Source organism: Elephas maximus, chromosome 3, assembly GCF_024166365.1.
Source record: "Elephas maximus indicus isolate mEleMax1 chromosome 3, mEleMax1 primary haplotype, whole genome shotgun sequence".
Classification (NCBI taxonomy): domain Eukaryota; kingdom Metazoa; phylum Chordata; class Mammalia; order Proboscidea; family Elephantidae; genus Elephas; species Elephas maximus.
In genome coordinates, this window is record NC_064821.1 from 145,776,613 (window position 1) to 145,797,707 (window position 21,095).

Genomic DNA, 21,095 nt, shown 5'->3' on the forward strand with positions numbered 1-21,095 from the left:
GTCCCATAGGGTCATTATGAGTCAGAATCAACACAATGGCATGCAACAACAACAATATGCAGTATTCTTATGGCAAATATTGATTAAGAATGTATTATCTGCCAGGGAATGTACTGGGCTCCCTATCTTTACCATCATCCAATTTGGGATATTTCACAATTATATTTATACACACTTATATTTACCAACTATAACTGGCTATAGTTGGTCCTGAGATAATTCCATGTTGTTGTTAGGTGCTGTCGAGTCGCTTCCAACTCACAGCGACCCTATGCACAACAGAATGCAACAATAACCAGTCCTGTGCCATCCTTATAATCATTGTTATGCTTGAGCTCATTGTTGCAGCCACTGTGTCAGTCCACCTCATTGAGGGTCTTCCTCTTTTCCGCTGACCCTGTACTCTGCCAACCATGATGTCCTTCTCCAGGGACTGATTCTTCCTGACAACACGTCCAAAGTATGTAAGACACAGTCTCGCCATCCTTGCCTCTAAGGAGCATTCTGGCCGTACTTCTTCCAAGGCAGATTTGTTCGTTCTTTTGGCAGTCCATGGTATATTCAATATTCTTCGCCAATACCACAATTCAAGAGCGTCAACTCTTCTTCAGGCTTCCTTATTCACTGTCCAGCTTTCACATGTATATGATGTGATTGAAAATACCATGGCTTGGGTCAGGCGCACCTTAGTCTTCAGGGTGACATCTTTGCTCTTCAACACTTTGAAGAGGTCCTTTGCAGCAGATTTGCCCAATGCAATACATCTTTTGATTTCCTGACTGCTGCTTCCATGGCTGTTGATTGTGGATCCAAGTAAAACGAAATCTTTGACAATTTCAGTCTTTTCTCCATTTATCATGATGTTGCTCACTGGTCCAGTTGTGAGGATTTTTGTTTCTTTATGTTGAGGTGTAATCCATACTGAAGGCTGTGGTCTTTGACTTTCATTACTAAGTGCTTCAGGTCCTCTTCACTTTCAGCAAGTAGCATTCTGATTAAATCCTTAATGAGAATGTTCAGGGTATAACTTCATGTCACGCACATTAGAAAAGAGTTATTCTATTCAAAAATCTCTGGGAATAATGAATGAAAAAAGAAAACTTTATGAATATCTTTTTCAAGTCCTTAACACATAATCAATATTCAATAAACTGAGAATGAATGAATAAATAAGATAGATGATTAAATTAAACCATATTCAAACCAGGTTTCTACTCTACTGAAAAGTTAAAATAAGAAATCTGTAGCACAGAGGACAATTTTAGGGGGTTGTGAGCCTAAATTAATGGTGGTGAAATACTTTGGGAACAGATAGCAAGAATGGTTAACACAACGTGAAGAATGTAACCAATGTCATGGAATTGTACGTGCAGAAATAGATGAATGGGAGTATATTTTGCTGTGTATATCTTTACCATAAATAAAATAAATAAATAATGGAAAAAAGTATACTTTAAAATGGAAGAAACACAGACTATATACTTAAAACTCTACCTCAAATGTAAAACTACTACTTATTAAAAGTCTTGTCTATTATTGTCTCATTATATATGTACAGACCCAGAGTGACATTTATCATTTGCTTCCCCCCACCAAAAAAAAAGCTTTTCCAAATATTACTAAATTATTTAAAACTAGCTCTACGCAGTCGAGGCCCAAGCATAATAGCTGAGATTTAAAGTATTTCTATGTATTTGCCGAGGAAAAAAATACAACTAGGCTTTCTGCCAACTCTGAAGATCCAAAGGCTGGAATTGTTCATGGCAGAAGAAATATATTCTTTGATTATCTGTTGTATTTTTCTTTTTAATCTTAAAGTGGATTATAACAAGGTATTTCATTTATAAAGCACTTTACAGTTTACCAAGTGTTTTCTTAGAAGTCACCTTCTTGGAAGGGATTTAGTCAATCTAAAGAATGAGGCTTCCCTGAGAAATTACTATCCACAGATCACTACCCTCGACAGTTCTATTGTATTTCTGACTAGTTAAATCACATCTATAATATCGAATTCAATTCTGGATGCCACATTTTAAGAGGGACATTGACCAATTCGAATGTAATAAAATGGCAAATGGCCAAGTGAATGGGAGAAGCTATAATTTTTGATACATTATTCACGGAACTGGGGAAGGAAAGAATAAGGGAAGGCATAATATCTGCTTTCAAATATCTGAAGGACTGTCATAGAGAGAAGAGCATACTAATTCTGCGTCGCTCCAGAGACCAGAACTAGGATAAAGGGCTAGAAGTTAAGGAAAGCAGATTCTGAGTCAATGCAAAAAAGAACTCTCTATCTACTTGTGCTGTCCAGCAACTATAACAGCTGCCTCCTGAGGGTGGTACCCATCTCTGAAGGTTTTCAAGCAGAAGTTGGTTGTCTATCAAAGTTATCATCTTAAAAAATCACTGTGCTGGGTTGAGAGTTGGACTAAAAATCTCTAAATTTCTTTCTAAATCTCAGATTCTATTTTTCTAGATAAAATGCGTAAGTGTCACACAAAAGGAAATTTTATGATTATTTCTTTAACAGCAAAATATTTTTAATTCAGTTTTTTAAAATAAATATAAGATTCTATGATATACAGAGTGTTAACTCCCCAGCAAAAAGGATCATTTGGTCATTTAAAACACTCATGTGTGAAACAATAAGTAGAGCAAATTTCAGGGAATCGGATACTGTATGTTCTATAAGACATAAATAAGTGCCATTATAAGGAATTAGCTTTTGTGAGAAAACCCTATGAATTTATGTACATATAAATTTGGGACAATTCCACAACACAAGAATAAAGGAAATTGTTTCTCCTCTCTAATGTTCTGGAATGGAGCAGATATTTTCCCTAGAAGGCTGAAAACTACTGAATAATTGTTTGCTCAGCTCCTTGAGTTCTCCCTGCATTATATATAGGATTAAAGGACTAATAGGGGCAAAGGCTGGCACAAAGTTAACCAAAAGGTTGGCAATTCAAACCCACTCAGAGGCACCTCAGAAGAAAGGCCCAGAAATCCGCTTCTGAAAGGTCATAGCCAGAATTGACTGGATAGCAACTGGTTTTTTTGTTTGGCTTAAAGAGCTAATATGATTCTCTTTCAAACGTAGCTTTATAGATCTATGTCTTGGTCAGTAAGTTTTGCTACCAGATGTATGAGTGGCCTTGGGTAAGTAAGTTACTTCATGATCACCCACTTGAAAGACAATGCAGTCGGATTAGACAATCTTTAGTTCTTTCTAGTTCTAAGGTCTATGACTTCTACATATATGATCACTCACTTATCCAGTCAAGTACTATCAACCTTTAAGAACAAACTGTGAACTGAGAAATAATTTTAAAGCCTGTAATTATACCAGTGGGCACTATTATGGATTGAACTGTGTCCCCAGAAATTTGTGCTGTAAATCCTAACCTCTAAACCTGGAGATATAATCCCATTTGCGAATGGATTGTCTTTGTTTTGTTAATGAGGCAAGATTATTATAACGTATGTCTTAAGTCAATCTCTTTTGAGATATAAAAGATTAAAAAAGCAAGCAAGAGAAGCACAGAAGCCAAGCCACATGAAGACTGCCCAGGAGCAGAAGCTCAGAAGAAACAAAGACCTTCCTCCAGAGCTGACAGAGAAATACTTTCCCTAGTGCCAGCACCCTGAATTTGGACTTCCAGCCTCCTAAACTGTTAGAAAATAAATTTTTTGTTAAAGCCATCCACTTCTGGTATTTCTTTTAGAGCAGCACTAGATAACTAAGACAGACATAATAAACAGGAAAAAGAGATGAAATTTAAAAGATACATTGTGATTAGCTGACGTACTGATTGAAAGAAGGTATACTCTTGCTGGGTGATGGTGGCTATCAAACCTAAGCCCTGCTGCCGTCAAGTCATAAAGCTTGAAAGACGTGGCAAAAAAGAGAGAGCAACAAAGAGAAAAAAGCAAAAATGAAGGAAGAAATCAGTAAGTAGCCAACCTCTGCAATGACAGAGATTAAAAGAAGCATCAGGGATGCTGACCAGGAAGGGGGAAAGCAGAGAAAAATGAAGCAGGAGTAGGAAAAAGGAAAGAACGTCTCCTAGAACATCAAAGTTAGGTGAGCCATTCAACAGACATGGAAGCTGAGGCTCATCCACCCTTCAAACCTAGAGAGTTGTCCCTGTTAGGCACCATCGAGTTGGTTCCGACTCATAGCGACCCTCTGTATAACACAACAAAACACTGCCTGGTCCTGCACCATCCTCACAACTGTTATGCTTGAGCCCTTCATTGCAGCCACTGTGTCAATCCATCTCATCAAGAGTCTTCCTCTTTTTCACTTGCCCTCTACCGTGCATGATGTCCTTCTCCAGGGACTGGTCCCTCCTGATAACATGTCCAAAGCATGTGAGACGAAGTCTCACCATCCTTGCTTCCAAGGAGCACTCTGTATTTCTTCCCAGACAGACTTGTTCATTCTTCTGGTGGCCCATGGTATATTCAATATTCTTTGCCAACACCATAATTCAAAGACATCAATTCTTCTTCAGTCTTCAGTCTTCATTATTCATTGTCCAGCTTTCACAAGCATATGAGGTATTGAAAATATTGTCGCCACAATTTCAAGAGTTAGAGCTGCCTGCCGCAAACAGCCAGCTCTTGAGACAGGGGTGAGGTGGGTAGCAAGAGCTTGATTAGATATACTGGTATATGGGCAGAGGGGAATGATCTCTTCCTAAAGCTGTTTGTCTCCAGGAACTGCAGGCCAGCTAGGGTTTTAAAGGGAAAAGGGGCCATAAGATTTAGGAACTTGTGAAATGTGCATTCTCTTTCTTCTGTTTGGTTTCAGTGGTAGTATCTCAAACATGTTGATCTTTTCCTGTCATTATCCCATCAGCCCAGGGGGTGGCTGGCACCATCCTTCATCCTGTTTGACAGGCTTAGATTGACATTGCTTGTTTTCCATGGTTTTTTGTTTTGTTTTGTTTTAGGGGAAACACTAGTTAACATTTAACTTTTACGGGAGCTAACACCAAAATCATACTTGGAGACAGAGACAGGCTAGAGAAAGGAAAAATGGTACAGGTTCTGTCCAAGATATGGCTGAGCAGCCTGTTTCAGTATCATGGCTTAGACGAGGTACACCTTAGTCTTCAAAGTGATATCTTTGCTTTTTAACATTTTAAAGGTCTTTTCTGCAGATTTGTCCAATGCAATACATATTTGATTTCTTGATTGCTGCTTCCACAGGTGTTGATTGTGGATCCAAATAAAATGAAATCCTTGACAACATCAATCTTTTCTCCGTTTATCATGATGTTGCTTATTGGCCCATTTGTGAAGATTTTTGTTTTCTTTACTTTGAGCTGTAATCCATACTGAAGGTTGTGGTCTTTGATCTTCATCAGTAAGTGCTTCAAGTCCTCTTCGACTTCAGCCAGCAAGGTTGTGTCATGTGCATATCGCAGATTGGTGAAAATTGAGTCTTCCTCCAATCCTGATGCTGCATTCTTCTTCATACAGCCCAGCTTCTCAGATTACTTACTCAGCATACAGACTAAGTATGGTGAAAGGATACAACGCTGATGTACACTTTTCCTGACTTTCAACTATGCAGTACCCCTTGCTCTGTTTGAACGGCTGCCTCTGGGTCTACGTACAGGTTCCTCATGAACACAATTAAGAGTTCCGGAATTCTCATTCCTTGCAATGTTATCCATAATTTGTTATGATTCACACAGTTGAACACCTTCGCATAGTCAATAAAACACTGGTAAACATCTTTCTGGTATTCTCTACTTTCAGCCAAGATGCACCTGACATCAGCAATGATAACCCTGGTTCCACATCCTCTTCTGAATCCAGCTTGAATTTCTGGCAGTTCCCTGTCGATGTACTGCTATAACCACTTTTGAATGATCTTCAGGAAATTTTACTTGCATGTGATATTGTTCAATGAATTCTGCATTCTGCTGGATCACCTTTCTTTGGAATGGGTACAAATTTGGATCTCTTCCAGTCAGCCAGCCAGGCAGCTGTCTTCCAAATTTCTTGGCATAGATGAGTGAGCACTTCCAGGGCTGCATTCCTGGAGCCTTGTTTTCCACCAATGCTTCAAGGGCAGCTTGGACTTATTCCTTCAACATCATCGGTTCTTGATCCAATGCTACCTCCTGAAATGGCTGAACATCAGCAGACCTGGAGACAGCTTCCTTGTACCACAGTGACAACACCCATGCACTGAGGTTAGTTTATGCTCAATCCACTCTGCCTATGAGTGTAAAACATTTTAAACTTATTCTCATCTCCAAAATGTTTCTAAAAGAGCCTTGTTAAGGAACTGACTTTTGGTTCATGAGAAACCTCAATCCTCCAACATGTCAGATGATTGAGATGCTTCCTCATACCTGGAGTGGGTTTATGCACATACACATGGATGACTTACAAACAGATATAAATAACTTCATCCCTGAGGGCCTAGAACAAAGCTCTGATTCCTGTATGAAGAAATCAAATATATTCTTCCCTTCTCTATTCTCTTTCTGCTCAGATTTCTTGGGAATGTACATATGTGTGTGCTGATATTGTAAATTCAGCAGTGGGCTTAAGGAAAATGAGCAGAAATTAAATTCACAGATCTCTATTTTTTTCTGCTATTTTCATAGGAATGTGCGTCTTCCGGAGAATCCTAAGCAAAACATATAGTGTCATTCTAAGACCTCTGGTTAGCTCAGCACCATGCAAATTTCCAATAATTAGTAATAATTCTGGGAAACGAAGATTATAATCAAACCAAAGAATACCAAATTGACCAGTACTTTATTAGAAACATTGGGAACAAATGCTAAGAGTGTGCTAAAGTGACATTTTTCTATAAATAGTAAAAAAAAAAAAAAAAAATTTATCTATAGGACATGCAATGGTATTGTACTCAAAAATACTAACTTATATGTGTTCACTTATAGGTGATGGACTAGCAGTTGAGATGTTTCAACAAACAGATGCTGCACTGGAGGTGCTCACTCATCTGTGCCCAGAAATTTGGAAGACAGCTACCTGGCCAACTGGCTGGAAGAGATCCATATTTATGCCCATTCCCAAGAAAGGTGATCCAACCGAATGTGTAAATTATCAAACAATATCATTAATATCACACACAAGTAAAATTTTGTTAAAGATCATTCAAAAGTGGCTGCTGCAGTATATTGACAAGGAACTGCCAGAAATTCAAGCTGGATTCAGAAGAGGACATGGAACCAGGGATATTACTACTGATGTCAAATAGATTGTGGCTGAAAGCAGAGAATACCAGAAAGACGTTTACCTGTGTTTTATTAACTATACAAAGGAATTTGACTGTGTAGATCATAACAAATCATGGATAATATTGCCAAACAATGGGAATTCCACACTTAAATGTGCTCATGAGGAACCTGTACATGGATAAAAAGGCAGTCATTTGAACAGAACAAGGGAATACTGTGTGGTTTCAAGTAAAAAAAAGTGTGTATCAGGGTTGTATCCTTTCACCATACTTATTCAATCTGTATGCTGAGCAAACTATTCAAGAAGCTGGACTACATGAAGAAGAACGAAGCATCAGGTTTGGAGGAAGACTCGTTAACAACCTGCAGTATAGAGATGACACAACCTTGCTTGCTGAAATCAAAGAGGTCTTGAAGCACTTACTGATGAAGATCAAAGACTACAGCCTTCAATATGGATTACACCCCAACATAAAGAAAACAAAAATCCTCACAACTGGACCAATAAGCAACATCATGACAAATGGAGAAATGACTGATGTTGTCAAGGATTTCATTTTACTTGGATCCACAGTCAACACCCATGGAAGCAGCAGTCAATAAATCAAATGACGTATTGCACTCGGAAAATCTGCTGCAAAAGACCTCTTTAAGGTGTTGAAAAGCAAAGATGTCACCTTGAAGACTAAGTTGCACCTGAGCCAAGCCATGGTGTTTTCAATCGCCTCATATGCACATGAAAGCTGGACAACGAATAAGGAAGACCAAAGAAGAATTGACACCTTTGAATTATGGTGTAGGTGAAGAATACAGACTACACCATGGACTGCCAAAAGAACGAATCTGTCTTGGAAGAGGTACAACAGGAATGCTCTTTAGAAGCAAGTATGGCAAGACGTCTCACATACTTTGGACATGTTATCAGGAGGGATCAATCCCTGGAGAAGGACATCATGCTTGGTAAAGTAGAGGGTCAGCAGAAAAGAGAAAGACCTTCAATGAGATGGACTGACACAGTGGCTGCAACAATGGGCTTAAGCAAAACAACGATTATGTGCATGGTGCAGGACTGAGCAGTGTTTTGTTCTGTTCTACACAGGATCACTATGAGTCGGAATCAACTCGATGGCACCTAAACAACAACAACAACAACTTATATGTCTTTCCCCAGCCCAAAGAAACAATTTTAAATGGTTTTGTTTTTGTTAGTTTTTGTCAAATCAGCTCTTGATTCATTGCGACTCCATGTACAACAGAAGGAAATGCTGCCAGATCCTGCATCATCTTTATGGTCTTAGGCATGCTGAAGTCCATTGCTACAGTCGCTGTGTATTTTGAGTGCCTTCCAACCTAGAGGGCTCGTCTTACAGCACTATGTCTGACAATACTCTGTTGCGATCTGTCATGGATTGAATTATGTCCCCTCAAGATGTGTGTAAACATTTGGCTGGGCCATGATTTCTAGTATTGTGTGGTTGTCTTCCATTTTGTGGTTGTAATTTTATGTTAAAGAGGATGAGGGTGGGATTATAACAACCTTATTAAGGTCACATCCCTGATCCAATGTAAAGGGAGTCTTCCTGAGGTGTGGCCGGCACCACCTTTTATCTTACAAGTGATAAAAGGAAAGGGAAGAAAGCAGAGGGTTGGGGACCTCATACCACCAAGAAAGCAGTGCTAGGGACAGAGCTCGTCCTTTGCACCCAGGATCCCTGAGCAGATCCCTACCTAGTCTGAGGCAAGATTGATGAAAAGGCTGACAGAGAAAGAGAAAGCCTTCCCCTGGAACTGACGGCCTGAATTTGGACTTTTAGCCTACTTTACTGTGAAGAAGTAAATTTCTCTTTGTTAAAGCCATCCACTTGTGCTATTTGTTATAGCAGCACTAGATGACTAAGACATGATCCACAGCGTTTTCACTGACCAATTTTTGGAAGTAGATCACCAGACCTTTCTCTTACTCTGTCTTAGTCTGGAAGCTCCACTGAAACCTGTCCACCATGGGTGACCCTGCTCGTTTTTCAAATACCAGTGGCATAGCTTCCACCATTAGAGCAACACAGAAGCCACCACAGTACGACAAACAGACAGGTGGTGGTTTAAAGAGGTAAGGGAGGTGACTACATAATAACATGATATTAATTCAATAAAAACAAGAACAAGGATTGGCTGGTAAATAAGTGGGAATCAAATTAGAGAGGTGTTATTTTAAAAAGGGAAGATTCGAGCATGCCCATTGCTCAAGATTGAAATGATTAATGTTATAAAATTCCAAAGGAAGCAGAGGATAGAATCAAGTGTGTAGATAAAAGTTTTTACCTTGAAAAAGACACAACCTTTCTGTCTCCAGGTTAGGAAGGAGAAAGGAATAACAGAACAGAGAATATCTGAACTGAAGGAACATGTAGGAGGTCATATTGGATGATCTCAAGCTTTCAGAATGCTGTTGATGTTAATTTTGAATACTGAACTTACTTATTTTTTAATACTGAACCATAGGTAGTGCTTTTGTTCTGTTTTTAATGCTTGTTAATGTTAGTTTTTAAATATATATTCCTATGTATACAAGTATCCTATGTATAGGGTTGCTATGAGTCGGAATCAACTCGACGGCAGTGGGTTTATGTATACAAGTTAGTACCATCCCTAGAAGAATCCAGAGAAGCAGTTGAAGTTTTTTCTAGTAACATCATCATTTGTATTCATTTCATATAACTCAATATTAACTAAACTTCAAATAAGGAAGCTTCAACCTTCGATAAGCTTCTGATCTAGTAGTAGGGACAAAAAAAGTATGTCTAAAACTATAAGATACAGTATATATTAAGAATAGGGAAGGAAGAAGAAAAAGGAAGAACTAACCTCAACTGGGTTCCTACTATGTATCAGGCACTGTGCTAGGTCCATTTGTACATTATTTAATCCAATAACCAGTCTAAGAAGTAATAAAGTGGTATTATTCTCACTTTACATAGGAGAAACTGAAACTCGTTACAAGAAGTCAGACCAGGGAACAACTATTTCAAGAGTAGGGATCAAGCAGTTCATGGAGGAAAAAGATTTGGAAACAGAAAAGATGTCAGCAGACAATAGGCAGAGAATGAAGCTTATTAGTGGTTAGAAGATGCAAAAGGGGGATCATTGCCTAGGGGGCATCGAGTTTCTGTTAAGGGCAATGGAAAAACTTGCAATTGTATGATGGCAATGGTTGTACCATGTATGATGAACGTAATTAATGTCACTGAATTGTACATGTAGAAAATGTTGAAATGGAAAATGTTTTGTTATACATATTTTTGACACAATAAAAAAAAGGGGAAGGTATATAGAGGATGAGCATAAAATAATGGTTTGGGGTCAGATTGAAAAGGAATTTGAATATCAAGGTAAAGTTTACACCTAACCCAGTAGGGAACGGGAGTGACATGATTACTTGCAGAAGACTGATCTAGTACTGTTTACAACTCCTTACCACAATTCCAAAATCCAAAAAGCTCTAAAAACAAAACAGAATTTTATTTTCATAATTTACTTGGAGACAAAGCTAATCTGATCTGAACTCATTTGGCTCAAAGTTTAGCCTGAACTGATGTAAGACAATTTATCTTCTTTAGCTGTCTTACGTAGTGTGAATATCCATACATTTTGCTGCAGAAATGAGTGTTTTATTACAGGATGCTGCCCCAGTCTTCGCTGGGGGAATTATGTGAAATAATGTAATATATTAACATTACATGTAACATTAATGTAATATAATGCATTGTCACCTTTCTAAATATGCAAGAATTAAAAGAAAAATCTGCATTGTAAAACACATCTGACCCCAAGAGTTTTAGAGGGATTAAGTGTAGCCATGTATAGGACGGGACAGAAAAGGGAGAAGAGAGGTGAAAAGTCCAGTTAGGAGACTTCCAGAAGTCATGGCCAGAAAAAAATAAGTACAGTGGTGGGCTTGAAAATGGAAATGACGAGGTGAATAGGAGAATCACTAGGAAGTAGCCTTGGCAGCTAACTGGACGTAAGGGGTGAGGAAGACGTGCTCTAAAGAAAATCCAACGTTAATCCTGGGAGCCTAGTGGTAGTTTCGATAACAGAAATGGGATCATTAATAAGTTAATCATGTTGGATTTAAGGTGTCGTATGGGACATCTGGAAACCCTGGTGACATAGTGGTTAACAGCTACAGCTGCTAACCAAAAGGTTGGCAGTTCAAATCCACCAGGCGCTCCTTGGAAACCCTACAGGGGCAGTTCTACTCTGTCCTATAGGGTCATCATGAGTCAGAATCAACTTGATGGCAATGGATTTTTGTTTTTTTTTTTTAATAGGACATCTACGTTGTGATGTCAGGGAGAGAATTAGAAATGTTGTATTTGGAGTTCAGGAAAAAGGTCAGGATCTCAGAAGTAAATTTGAGGTTCAACTATATGGAGGAGATAAAGAGTGCTATAGAAATGGATGAAATTCTCAAGGAATAAAGAAATGAAAGAATGCATATATGAAATTTTAAGAAATCACTAGCACTTTAGAACACTGCCTTCTTAATCACACGAAACGTCTATTGTGGAAGATCAGCAGAGGCAAGATACTCTTAATGGTGGAGGAGCTGACACAGCAGAAATGCATCAGGTTGGGGCCATACAGGAAGGAGCACAATTCCTGGATTCCCTCCTGACAACTACTTCAGGGTGACTGTTGCCAACACTGAACTCAGCACAAGTTTAGAGCTCTGGAAAGATACTCCAAAGCAGATGAGTTCACTTCAAAAGTAAAAAAAAAAAAATCAATATATGTCCCTGAGTACACATTTTTCATACTCATAGGTTAGTAGCTATGTATCTTCTTGTAGAATCTATTACTGTGGCCAGTTCTGACTCAGAAGCAGCAGTTCAGGCAACAGTAAACTACAGCTCATCCAGCTGTTAACTTGTTTTGAAAACTGCATTGTTCTTACCGATTCTACTACAGATTTACATCAATATTCAATGTTTTGTAGCAGTGAAATCATGGTACAGAAGAGACTGCAATGAATTATGAAGATATGGATCGAAAGCCAAGTTTCCTGCCTCTAAAAGCAAAGCTACACCAGACCAGTTGCTGTAGAATTAATCCTGACTCATGGCGATTGCAAGTAGGGTTTTCGGTGACTGATTTTTGGAAATAGATCACCAGACCTTTCTTCCAAGGTGTCTCTGGGTGGACTTGAACCTTCAAAGTTTCAGTTAGCAGCTGAGCGTATTAGCCATTTGTATCACCCAGGGACTAAAAGCAAAGCTATTAATGGGATATTTCTCAAGAGGGGTGGGAGGAATAAAGCATATACCTTCAGGTAATCGGAAGAAATGGAAAGCTAGGATCCAGGTTACATGATCAAAAGCAACACAGTAAAAAACCAAATGGTAGAAAGCAAACTGAGGCATTAGATTAGCTGAAATGACAAAGTGATAAAAATGGAGATTCCATTCATTAACTTTTTTCATTTCTTGGTAATGAAATGAATGGTAATGAATGGAAAGGATAACCTGTTGCCATTGAGTTGATCTACCTGGAAGTAAACTTGAGTACGATGTGAAGTAGGGGCAAAATTTAAATTTATTTTTCACACAGACACCCAATTGTTCTAGGGCTACTTTCCAAGTGCTGGCTTATGTAGAAGCAGATGGGTTTTAGACAATGATTGTAGATTATCAAATGTAAGTAGGTATTCAATCATGGTTGCTATTGCTCTAGGTACTTGGAATCTAGTTCTTGATCTGGCAAATGCTTTTTTCTCTATTATCAATTTGCCCCTGCACTAGAAGCAGTTAATTTTTACCTAGCAAGTACAGCAGTATACATTTACTTCAGGACCATGTCTTACTTTAAGACTATTTTCAGCTCTCTGGTCCTGTGTTATAATTCAGAAATCAAGGACTTCATTCATTTTGACATCCAACAGAACATTCTGATGACTGGACCTGGAGAAGAAAAAGTACTCTAAATGCCTTAGTAAGACACATATTTAACAAGGGGTAAGAGAAAATTCATAAAAATGTAGACACCTACCAAGTTGGTAAAGTTTGTGGGGGGCCAGTAACTTGGGGCATAACAGGATATCTCAATGTGAAAGACAAGCTGTTTCACCTTGTACTTCTACCGTCAAGGTATAATGTTTCCTGGGTATGTTTGGATTCCACAGCAATAGATTCCATATTGGAATGTGATGCTCTGACTCACTTACTGAATGGCCTTTAGAGTTTCCTGAACAACTCTGGGCCCCAAAGCAAGTAAACCTACATATATAAACTGCAGTTCATGCTGCCCTGCTACTGGGGCCTTATTATGCAGAAGATCCAAAGGTGCTCAATTACATAGTCATGGCCTGTAGCAATGATGTATGGAGCCCCTAGCAAGCCCACAGATCTACAGAATTTTAAATTAAAGCCATGCCCTTTTCTGCAGATGATTATCCTTCTTTTGAAAAAGAGCTCCTAGCTTGCTACTGGATCTGAGATGAGACTGAACACTTGACCCTGGGATACCAACTGACCACGTAACCTGAGCTACCTATTATGAATTGGGTATTATCTCATCCATAAAATCATAAAGTTGAGCATGTACAAATGAAGTGATATGTACAAGATACCTTCAAGCAGGTCCTGAAGACACAAGTTGCATGATCAAGTGGCTCAGATTTCTAGAGCACCCACTCTTTCTATTCAGCTCCCTCTTCCTTAGTCTACACTTATGATCTCATGGGGAGCACTCATAACTTGTCGACAGAGGAAGAAAGGACTCAGGCCTGGTTTATGAATGGTTCTTTACGATATGCTCAGCAATTACCACTGCCATCTGGAATGTCTCTGAAAAATCTATACAGGTGAAGAGAAATCCTCTCTGTGTACAGAAATTTGAGCCATACTTCTGGTTGTCCACTTTATCTAGGTAAAGAGATAGCCTGAGGTGTACATCTCTACTAATTTACTGGCAGTTGGCCAGGTGATCAGAGACTTTGAAAGAACAAGATGAGAAGACTGATGACAAGTAGATCTGGTATATAAATGGCCCTCTCAGGATGAACACAGAGTGTGAAGATATTTGTGTTCCATGAGAATGTTTATAAAAGAGTAAGCACTGAAGAGAAATCCTCTATTAATCAAATGGACAAGGTGACTCCTCCTACAGATGTCACTAAATCTCTTTCCCTAGCACCCCAGGACTTGCTCAGTGTGCATGTGTACAAAGTAAATATGGCAATAGGGATGGAGACTATGCATGCACTCAACATGAATTTCCCCTCACCAATGCTGATCTTGCTACTGTCACTGCTGAGTGCCCAACCTACTACGGACCGAGACCAATGCTGAGCCGATAAGGCCTCACTACCTGGGGGGGAGGCACCAACCACCTGGTGGCTAGTTGATTACATTGGATCCCTTCCCTATGGAAGGGCTATCAGTTTATACCCACTAAATCTGATGCAACAGCAACTAACAACCGCAACAAAACATTTATTCTGTTGCCTATAATGCCTCTGCCAGTACTACCAACCATGATCCTATAGTCACGGTATCTCTCAAAATATAGCTTTTGGACAAGAAACTCATTACTCATTTTACAACAAAAGAAATGCAGCAACGGGCTCATGACTATGAAATGCACTGGTGTTGCCATATATCCAATCATCCAAAAGCAGCTGGCTTGACAAAATGATGGAATGACCTACTAAGACTCAGTTATGATGCCAGGTAGAAGACAAGACACTAAGAGGTTGTGGTTCTATTTTACAAGATGCAGTATACATGTTTTGAGCCAGTGATTAATATGTGATGCTGTTTCTCCCACTGCCAGAATACAGGGGTCCGGGAGTCAAGGGGTAGAAATAGGACTGTTTCCTTCACTATTATACTTAATAACCCACTCACAGAGTATTTAGTCCAAACCCTGTAAACTTGAGCTATGGTGGCTTAGTTTCCAAGAGAGGGGTGTTTCTACCACAACACACAAAATGGTTCAAATGAACTGGAAGAACACCATCTAGATACATTTGGCTCCTCATGGCACTAAGCCAATAAGAAAAAGGCTCCTGTGCTGGCTAGGGTGAATGATCCAGATTATCACAGGGAAAATGGACTGCTGCTACACAACGAGTTCAGAGAGGACTACGACAGGAATCCACAAAATTCTCTGAGTTGCCTGTTATTAGTTTTGCTTCCTAGTGAAAGTTAATAAGCAACCCAATAAAGGCAGCACTAAGCACTCCGACTCTTCCAGAATATAGATCTAGATCACACTGCTAGGTAAAAAACCCTAACAAATGAAGTGCTGGCTGGGAGCAAAGAAAACATGGAACAGACCAAGAAGAAGTTATAAGTATCAACTACAGCCTCAAGACCTGTTATAGAAACAAGTACCAAAGTTGTTTTGCAATTAGCTTCATTGCTTGTTTGGAACATATTTACATATGTTAACGATATAGAAAAAAAAACTATGGAAGTGTTTTCTTCCCCCTTTATTATTTTATACAAGGATCATTGGTGGTAGTAAACTTTACAATTTAATCTTGACATTACAGAATAACCAGGCAGATCTGTGACTGAACTAGAATAAGGTAACAAGGATAGGGTAACTGAAGGGACACAGTTTCTTCATTTGTCCGTAAGATAGTTACATCTGCACATAAACATGAACTGTTGTTACTGTTATACAGTAATTTAAATAATGTGAGGAGCCCTGGGGGCGTAATGGTTAAGTGCTCAGCTGCTAACTGAAAGGTCGGAGGTTCAAATCTACCAGCCACTCCACCAGAAAAAGATGTGGCAGCCTGTTTCCATAACGATTACAGCCTTAGAGACCTTATGGGGCAGTTCTACTCTGTCCTATAGGGTCACTATGAATCAGAATTGACTGGATGGCAATGCGCTTTTTGGAGAAGGGTGGGTGTGGACGCTTAAAAGCTAAAAGGGAGGGTTGTGCTAGTTTCCTGTGGGCACTCAGCTCCCTTTCCCCCAACTTCATTCACACACACCCATCCTCCTATGCTCTGTTCTGTTCTGCTGGGGCTGGGATTCTGAAAACTACATTTCTGAGACTTCTTTGTGTTATGTGTTGTCAATAGGAGGCACTACTGGAAAATCAGAAGGTAGAAGATAAAACTACCAGCTTCTGGTTCTAGCACTGGGGTAGTTACGAGCAGTTACTGCAGTGGCAGCAGAACTGGGGTGATTGTGAACTCCAACAGACCAGGGACCATCTGTCTGCAGTTCTACCTCTGGTGCACACAGCACCATTTGAGCAGATCTTGAACCAGTGACAAGTCTCCTATAGTACAGCAGCAGGTGCAGCTTCTTAGCAGCTTCTGAACTCTGAGGGTATCGCCCTCCCCCTCCCCTTTTTTCTCATGCAGCGTTGTTCCTTCTCCCTTTTGTTATTTCCAGCTTTTCTAATTTCTAACCACTTTTTTTTTAAAATAAAAAATATATTTTTTTCTTTTTTAAATTTACTCTGAAATACCTAGATTCGTTTCTGATTTCTAATCTAGATATTTCAAACAGAGTAAATTTAACTGACTAACCATCCGTTGATTAATCCAACTGGACTTTAATTGATGAACCATCCATTGAATTCTTGCATTTTTCAGTTCTAGATTATTTTGTTTGGAAATAAACTATGTCACTTCTGACGGTTTCTTATTCCAGTTTCAGCTTGGCTTTTACCTCCTTGAGCGTAGTAAGTGTAACTGTTCCATGATCTATGCTTGATAATTCCAGGATCTAGAGTCCCTGTGGAGCTCTGGTGGTGCAGTGGTTAAGAGACTGGCTGCTAACCAAAAGGTTGGCAGTTCAAATCTACCAGCCACTCTTGGAAACCTTCTGGGGAGCAGTTCTACTCTGTCCTATAGGGTCACTATGAGTCAGAATCAACTCGACGACAAGGGGTTTTTTAGAGTCCCTGTGTCTTTTGTTTCTGCCACTTCTCATGTACAGTATCTTGTCTCCTCATTCGTCCAATTACCTCTGACTATTTGGTTAAGAGCTACGACTGCTAACCAAAAGGTCGGCAGTTTGAATCCACCAGGCGCTCCTTGGAAACCCTACGGGGCAATTCTACTCTGTCCTAGAGGGTCGCTATGAATCAGAATCAACTCTACGGCAACAGGTTTGGTTGGCTGGTTTTTTTTTTTTTTTTTTGCTGGATATTAAATTTTAAAATTATTTAGATATGAAACCTAGGATGATGTTATCTTCCTCTAAAGATCTGCAGGGCCTGGGAGCATCAGAATCAAGTTCAAGGTTTAAAATTTTTTGGTTCTATAACTCAAAGTTGGTTTGTGGTCAGGGATGACTGGTTTATCTCCTATTCACCCTTACTCCTACAGTGTCCCAGCTCTTGGCCCCACCTACTCCACTCCCCCACCTTCTCTACTCCCCCAGATGACAATTTTTCTCCCTAGACCTTCAAGCTGCCATAAATTAACTCAGCCTTTCAGCTACTTCTTTCAGATTGGCAAATGTGCTATGGGCAAAAATAGCCCCAAGTGCTATGCTCACCTCTCTGGATTCTTCTTCCCTCTCAGGTTTAGTTCAGCAGTTCTCACTATCTTCTTGACTCTGGATACATTTAAGAGGATGTTTTTCATATTTCACCTTTCACTTTCTTCCTTGGGAAGCTGGTGTGCCATTTCATTACTGAAGCAAAAATCCTAATAATTTTTTCTTAAGTTCCTCAAGCTGAAAGAAGAATGGCAGAAGAGTTTGAGGCAAAAACATCAATGAAAATAATTAAGATTCTCTTCTTCTAACACTAAAATGAAAGAAATACCAATAAAGACTCTTACAGCTTTTTGGTACATAAAATTTTCTTTTATTCAGAGGTCAAATTTAATCTATGTATATCTCTTAACACTGTCAAGGTTTAGTTTTGCATTCTGATATGTATATATTTGTGAAAGGCTTAAATGTAAACCTGCAAGACAGTAACCAAAACCAACACTGTTTTTACATTTCAGCAGATGGAAATATAACACGATTAAGTTGGAGAAAGTCGTTACCAATTTGGTCTGATTCTAGCTCTTGTTTAGGGGTAAAAAGTCAAATTTGAAGATGAAAGTTTGAAGAAGTATCACAAAAGATGGAGTGGGAAGACACTTTAGCAGAAAAGAGCCAAGGTAGAATAAAGCGGACTAGAGGTTCTGCTGTGATAAAATTCAGACCCAACCTCCTGCTATGGTTACTGCTAAAGACTTGATGGTGATAATTTTTAATGTTATTTTGGATTGCTCTCAACCAGTCCCAACCACATGGTCAATATTTTCAAACTTACTCTTTTTTTCACTACTTTAATTTTCATTAAAACTACCTTAAATCAAATGAAGGGGTAATAGTGACCATCCCAAAGCTTTCAAGCCTGTTTTCTGTTTTGCCTGCCAGTGGGGTAGCTTCTCTTTGCCATGTACACTCTTCCCAAAGAACAATCAAAATACATTTACCGGTTCTCCAGGAAAAATCATAAACATTCAGGAAGGAGATCAAATAAACTTGAAAAATCCCCCTCTCATTAACAGAGCCCCATAATATGATCAATGTTGTTGTTCTTAGTCACCAGCCAGTCAATTCTGACTCGTGGCAGCCTCATATGTGTCAGAGTAAACTCTGCTCCGTAGGGTTTTCAAGGCTGTGACCTTTCGGAAGCAGGTTCCCAGGCCTGTCTTCTGAGGTGACTCTGGGCAAGTATAATTTAATTATAATGATGTCTGAAAATAAGACATCAGATTGAAATGCCATGGTCACAGAGCAGCACTGTCAGGAAATGCTACCCAACATGCCACAAAGTTTTCCTCACTTAGCTCTTTCGTTGTAATTTTATGATGACATCAGTGGGCTTTATAGATTGCAGTAAGAAGGGTTCACTTGGCCTTTCTTCCATCACTTGGCCCCTTATTTCAGAAGCCCAAACGACCTCATGCACACAAATATCCTTTCTCAGACACAAATGCCTGCTTACGTTTTTGTTATAAACTTTAACACAAGCTTTTATATTATGGCTTTTCTCTTTAAGTCATAAAATATATATTTTAAGATTCTCATGCTTTTACAGAGTTCATAAGAAATAAAAACTAGTATCTCTGTATAATTTCATCTATCCAACAGACCAAGTTCATCTTGTATGAAACATTTCTCTCCCTGTAAAACCAGCAGGTGAATTTTTCAAAAAAGGATTGATTTCAATTGACTCTCTAGTCCTGTAGATAGCTAGTCCCATGCTACTCTGGGACCCCAAAAGAAGCAACTGCAAATCCAGTTCTATACAACTTCATTGGTTTGTATTTAAACAAAATAACAATTTATACAACCCCACACTGAAATCACTGTAGTATTTTTCTTAACATTCAACTTAAATCATTAGATATAATAAGCTGAATAAGAAAAAAATTACGATCAAATGCTAAAAATGTTTTTTTAAGTACACATGAAAACAAATCTCATTTACAAAATGATTTAATTACAAGAAAATCAGCCAGAAAATTACATAGTCCCAAATAAATCCTGTATATAAAAACAAAAGGCTCACTTAAAATCATTTTATATTTGTCTTTCAGATAAGCTGGGCCTAGCTTTTCCCAGCAAAAATTAGCATACAGGTTTTTTTTTTTTGAATCTTTATTTTTCCATAAAACAATTGGCTTTCAGTATAACTTGTCCAGGGCAAGGTCACGGAAGTTCCATAGACACATCCAAACTCCCTGAGGGACCTAATTATTGGGCTGAGGGCTATGGGGACCATGGCCTTGGGGAACATCTAGCTCCACTGTCATAATATAAAGAAAATGTTCTACATTCTTCTTGGGTCAGCAACTTCTGGGGTCTTAGAAGTTTTTAAGTAGCCATCTAAGATACTCCATTGGTCTCACCCCGATTGGAGCAAGGGAGAATAAAGAAAACCAAAGACATAAGGGAAAGATTAGTCCAAATGACTAACAGACCACAAGTGCTACAGCCTCCACCAGAGTGAGTCCACAAAACTAAATGGTACCCAGCTACCACCACCTACTGCTCTGACAGGAATCACAATAGAGGGTCCCAGACAGAGTTGGAGAAAAATGTAGAACAAAATTCTAACTCGTTAAAAAAAAAAACACCAGACTTACTAGTCTGACAAAGACTAGAGAAACCCTGAGAGTATGGCCCCCGGACATCCTTATAGCTCAGTAATGAAGTCACTCCTGAGCTTTACCCTTCAGTTAAAGATTAGACAGGCCTGTAAAACAAAACAAGACTAAATGGGCACACCAGAGCAGGGACAAGAATGAGAAGGCAGGAGGGGACAGGAAAGCTGGTAATAGGCAACCCAAGGTCAAGAAGAGTGTTGACATGTGGTGGGGTTGGGACCAATGTCACAAAACAATATGCATACTAATTACTTAATGAGAAGCTAGTTTGCTCTGTAAACCTTCATCTAAAGTTAAAAAAATAAAAATCAGTTTAAAAAAAAAATACAGAATTGGTTTTTATTCCTGAAGTGAGGATGGTGTCTATCATTTTGCTTCACAGAAACTTCAAAATTGCTCCCATGTATTTCAATTAGCTACTCTCAAAATCCAACACAAAAAACAACAAAAAGTAACAAAACAAAAACACTGCTGCATTACTAAAAGATTCCCGTCTTCCACTTCATTTCACCAGCCCAAGTACAAATTCGGAGAATAGCTTCTTAAGTCCTGCAGTTTCAAATTCTTTTTGTAACTCATCCAACGATGAATACTCCTTGACTTCAAATGCCGGGAACCTGCATTATACAAGAGAAATTCGTGGATATGCCTAGATTTGTCAGAGTGTAATTATCGATTCAGTTGCTTTTCTGTCTGCAATAGTACTAAATTAT

At 39.0% G+C, this 21,095-nt stretch overlaps 1 protein-coding gene across 5 annotated transcripts in view; it reads right to left on the reverse strand.

Annotated features, from left to right (window-relative positions):
• The window catches only part of RWDD3 (RWD domain containing 3), a 171,100-nt gene that overhangs the window by 121,766 nt on the left and 28,239 nt on the right, over positions 1 to 21,095 (reverse strand). For 3 of the 5 annotated variants that reach the window (XR_007516696.1, XR_007516697.1, XR_007516695.1), the window contains exon 4: positions 17,765 to 17,944. Coding sequence is in view for 1 of the 5 variants with exons in the window: in XM_049879711.1 (XP_049735668.1) it covers positions 20,885 to 20,999 (115 nt within the window). In the remaining 4 variants the exon portion in view is untranslated. Of the gene's footprint in view, positions 1 to 932; positions 1,074 to 17,764; positions 17,945 to 18,066; positions 21,000 to 21,095 lie in introns of those variants that run through there. The other 2 variants (XR_007516694.1, XM_049879711.1) reach the window with 2 other exon arrangements.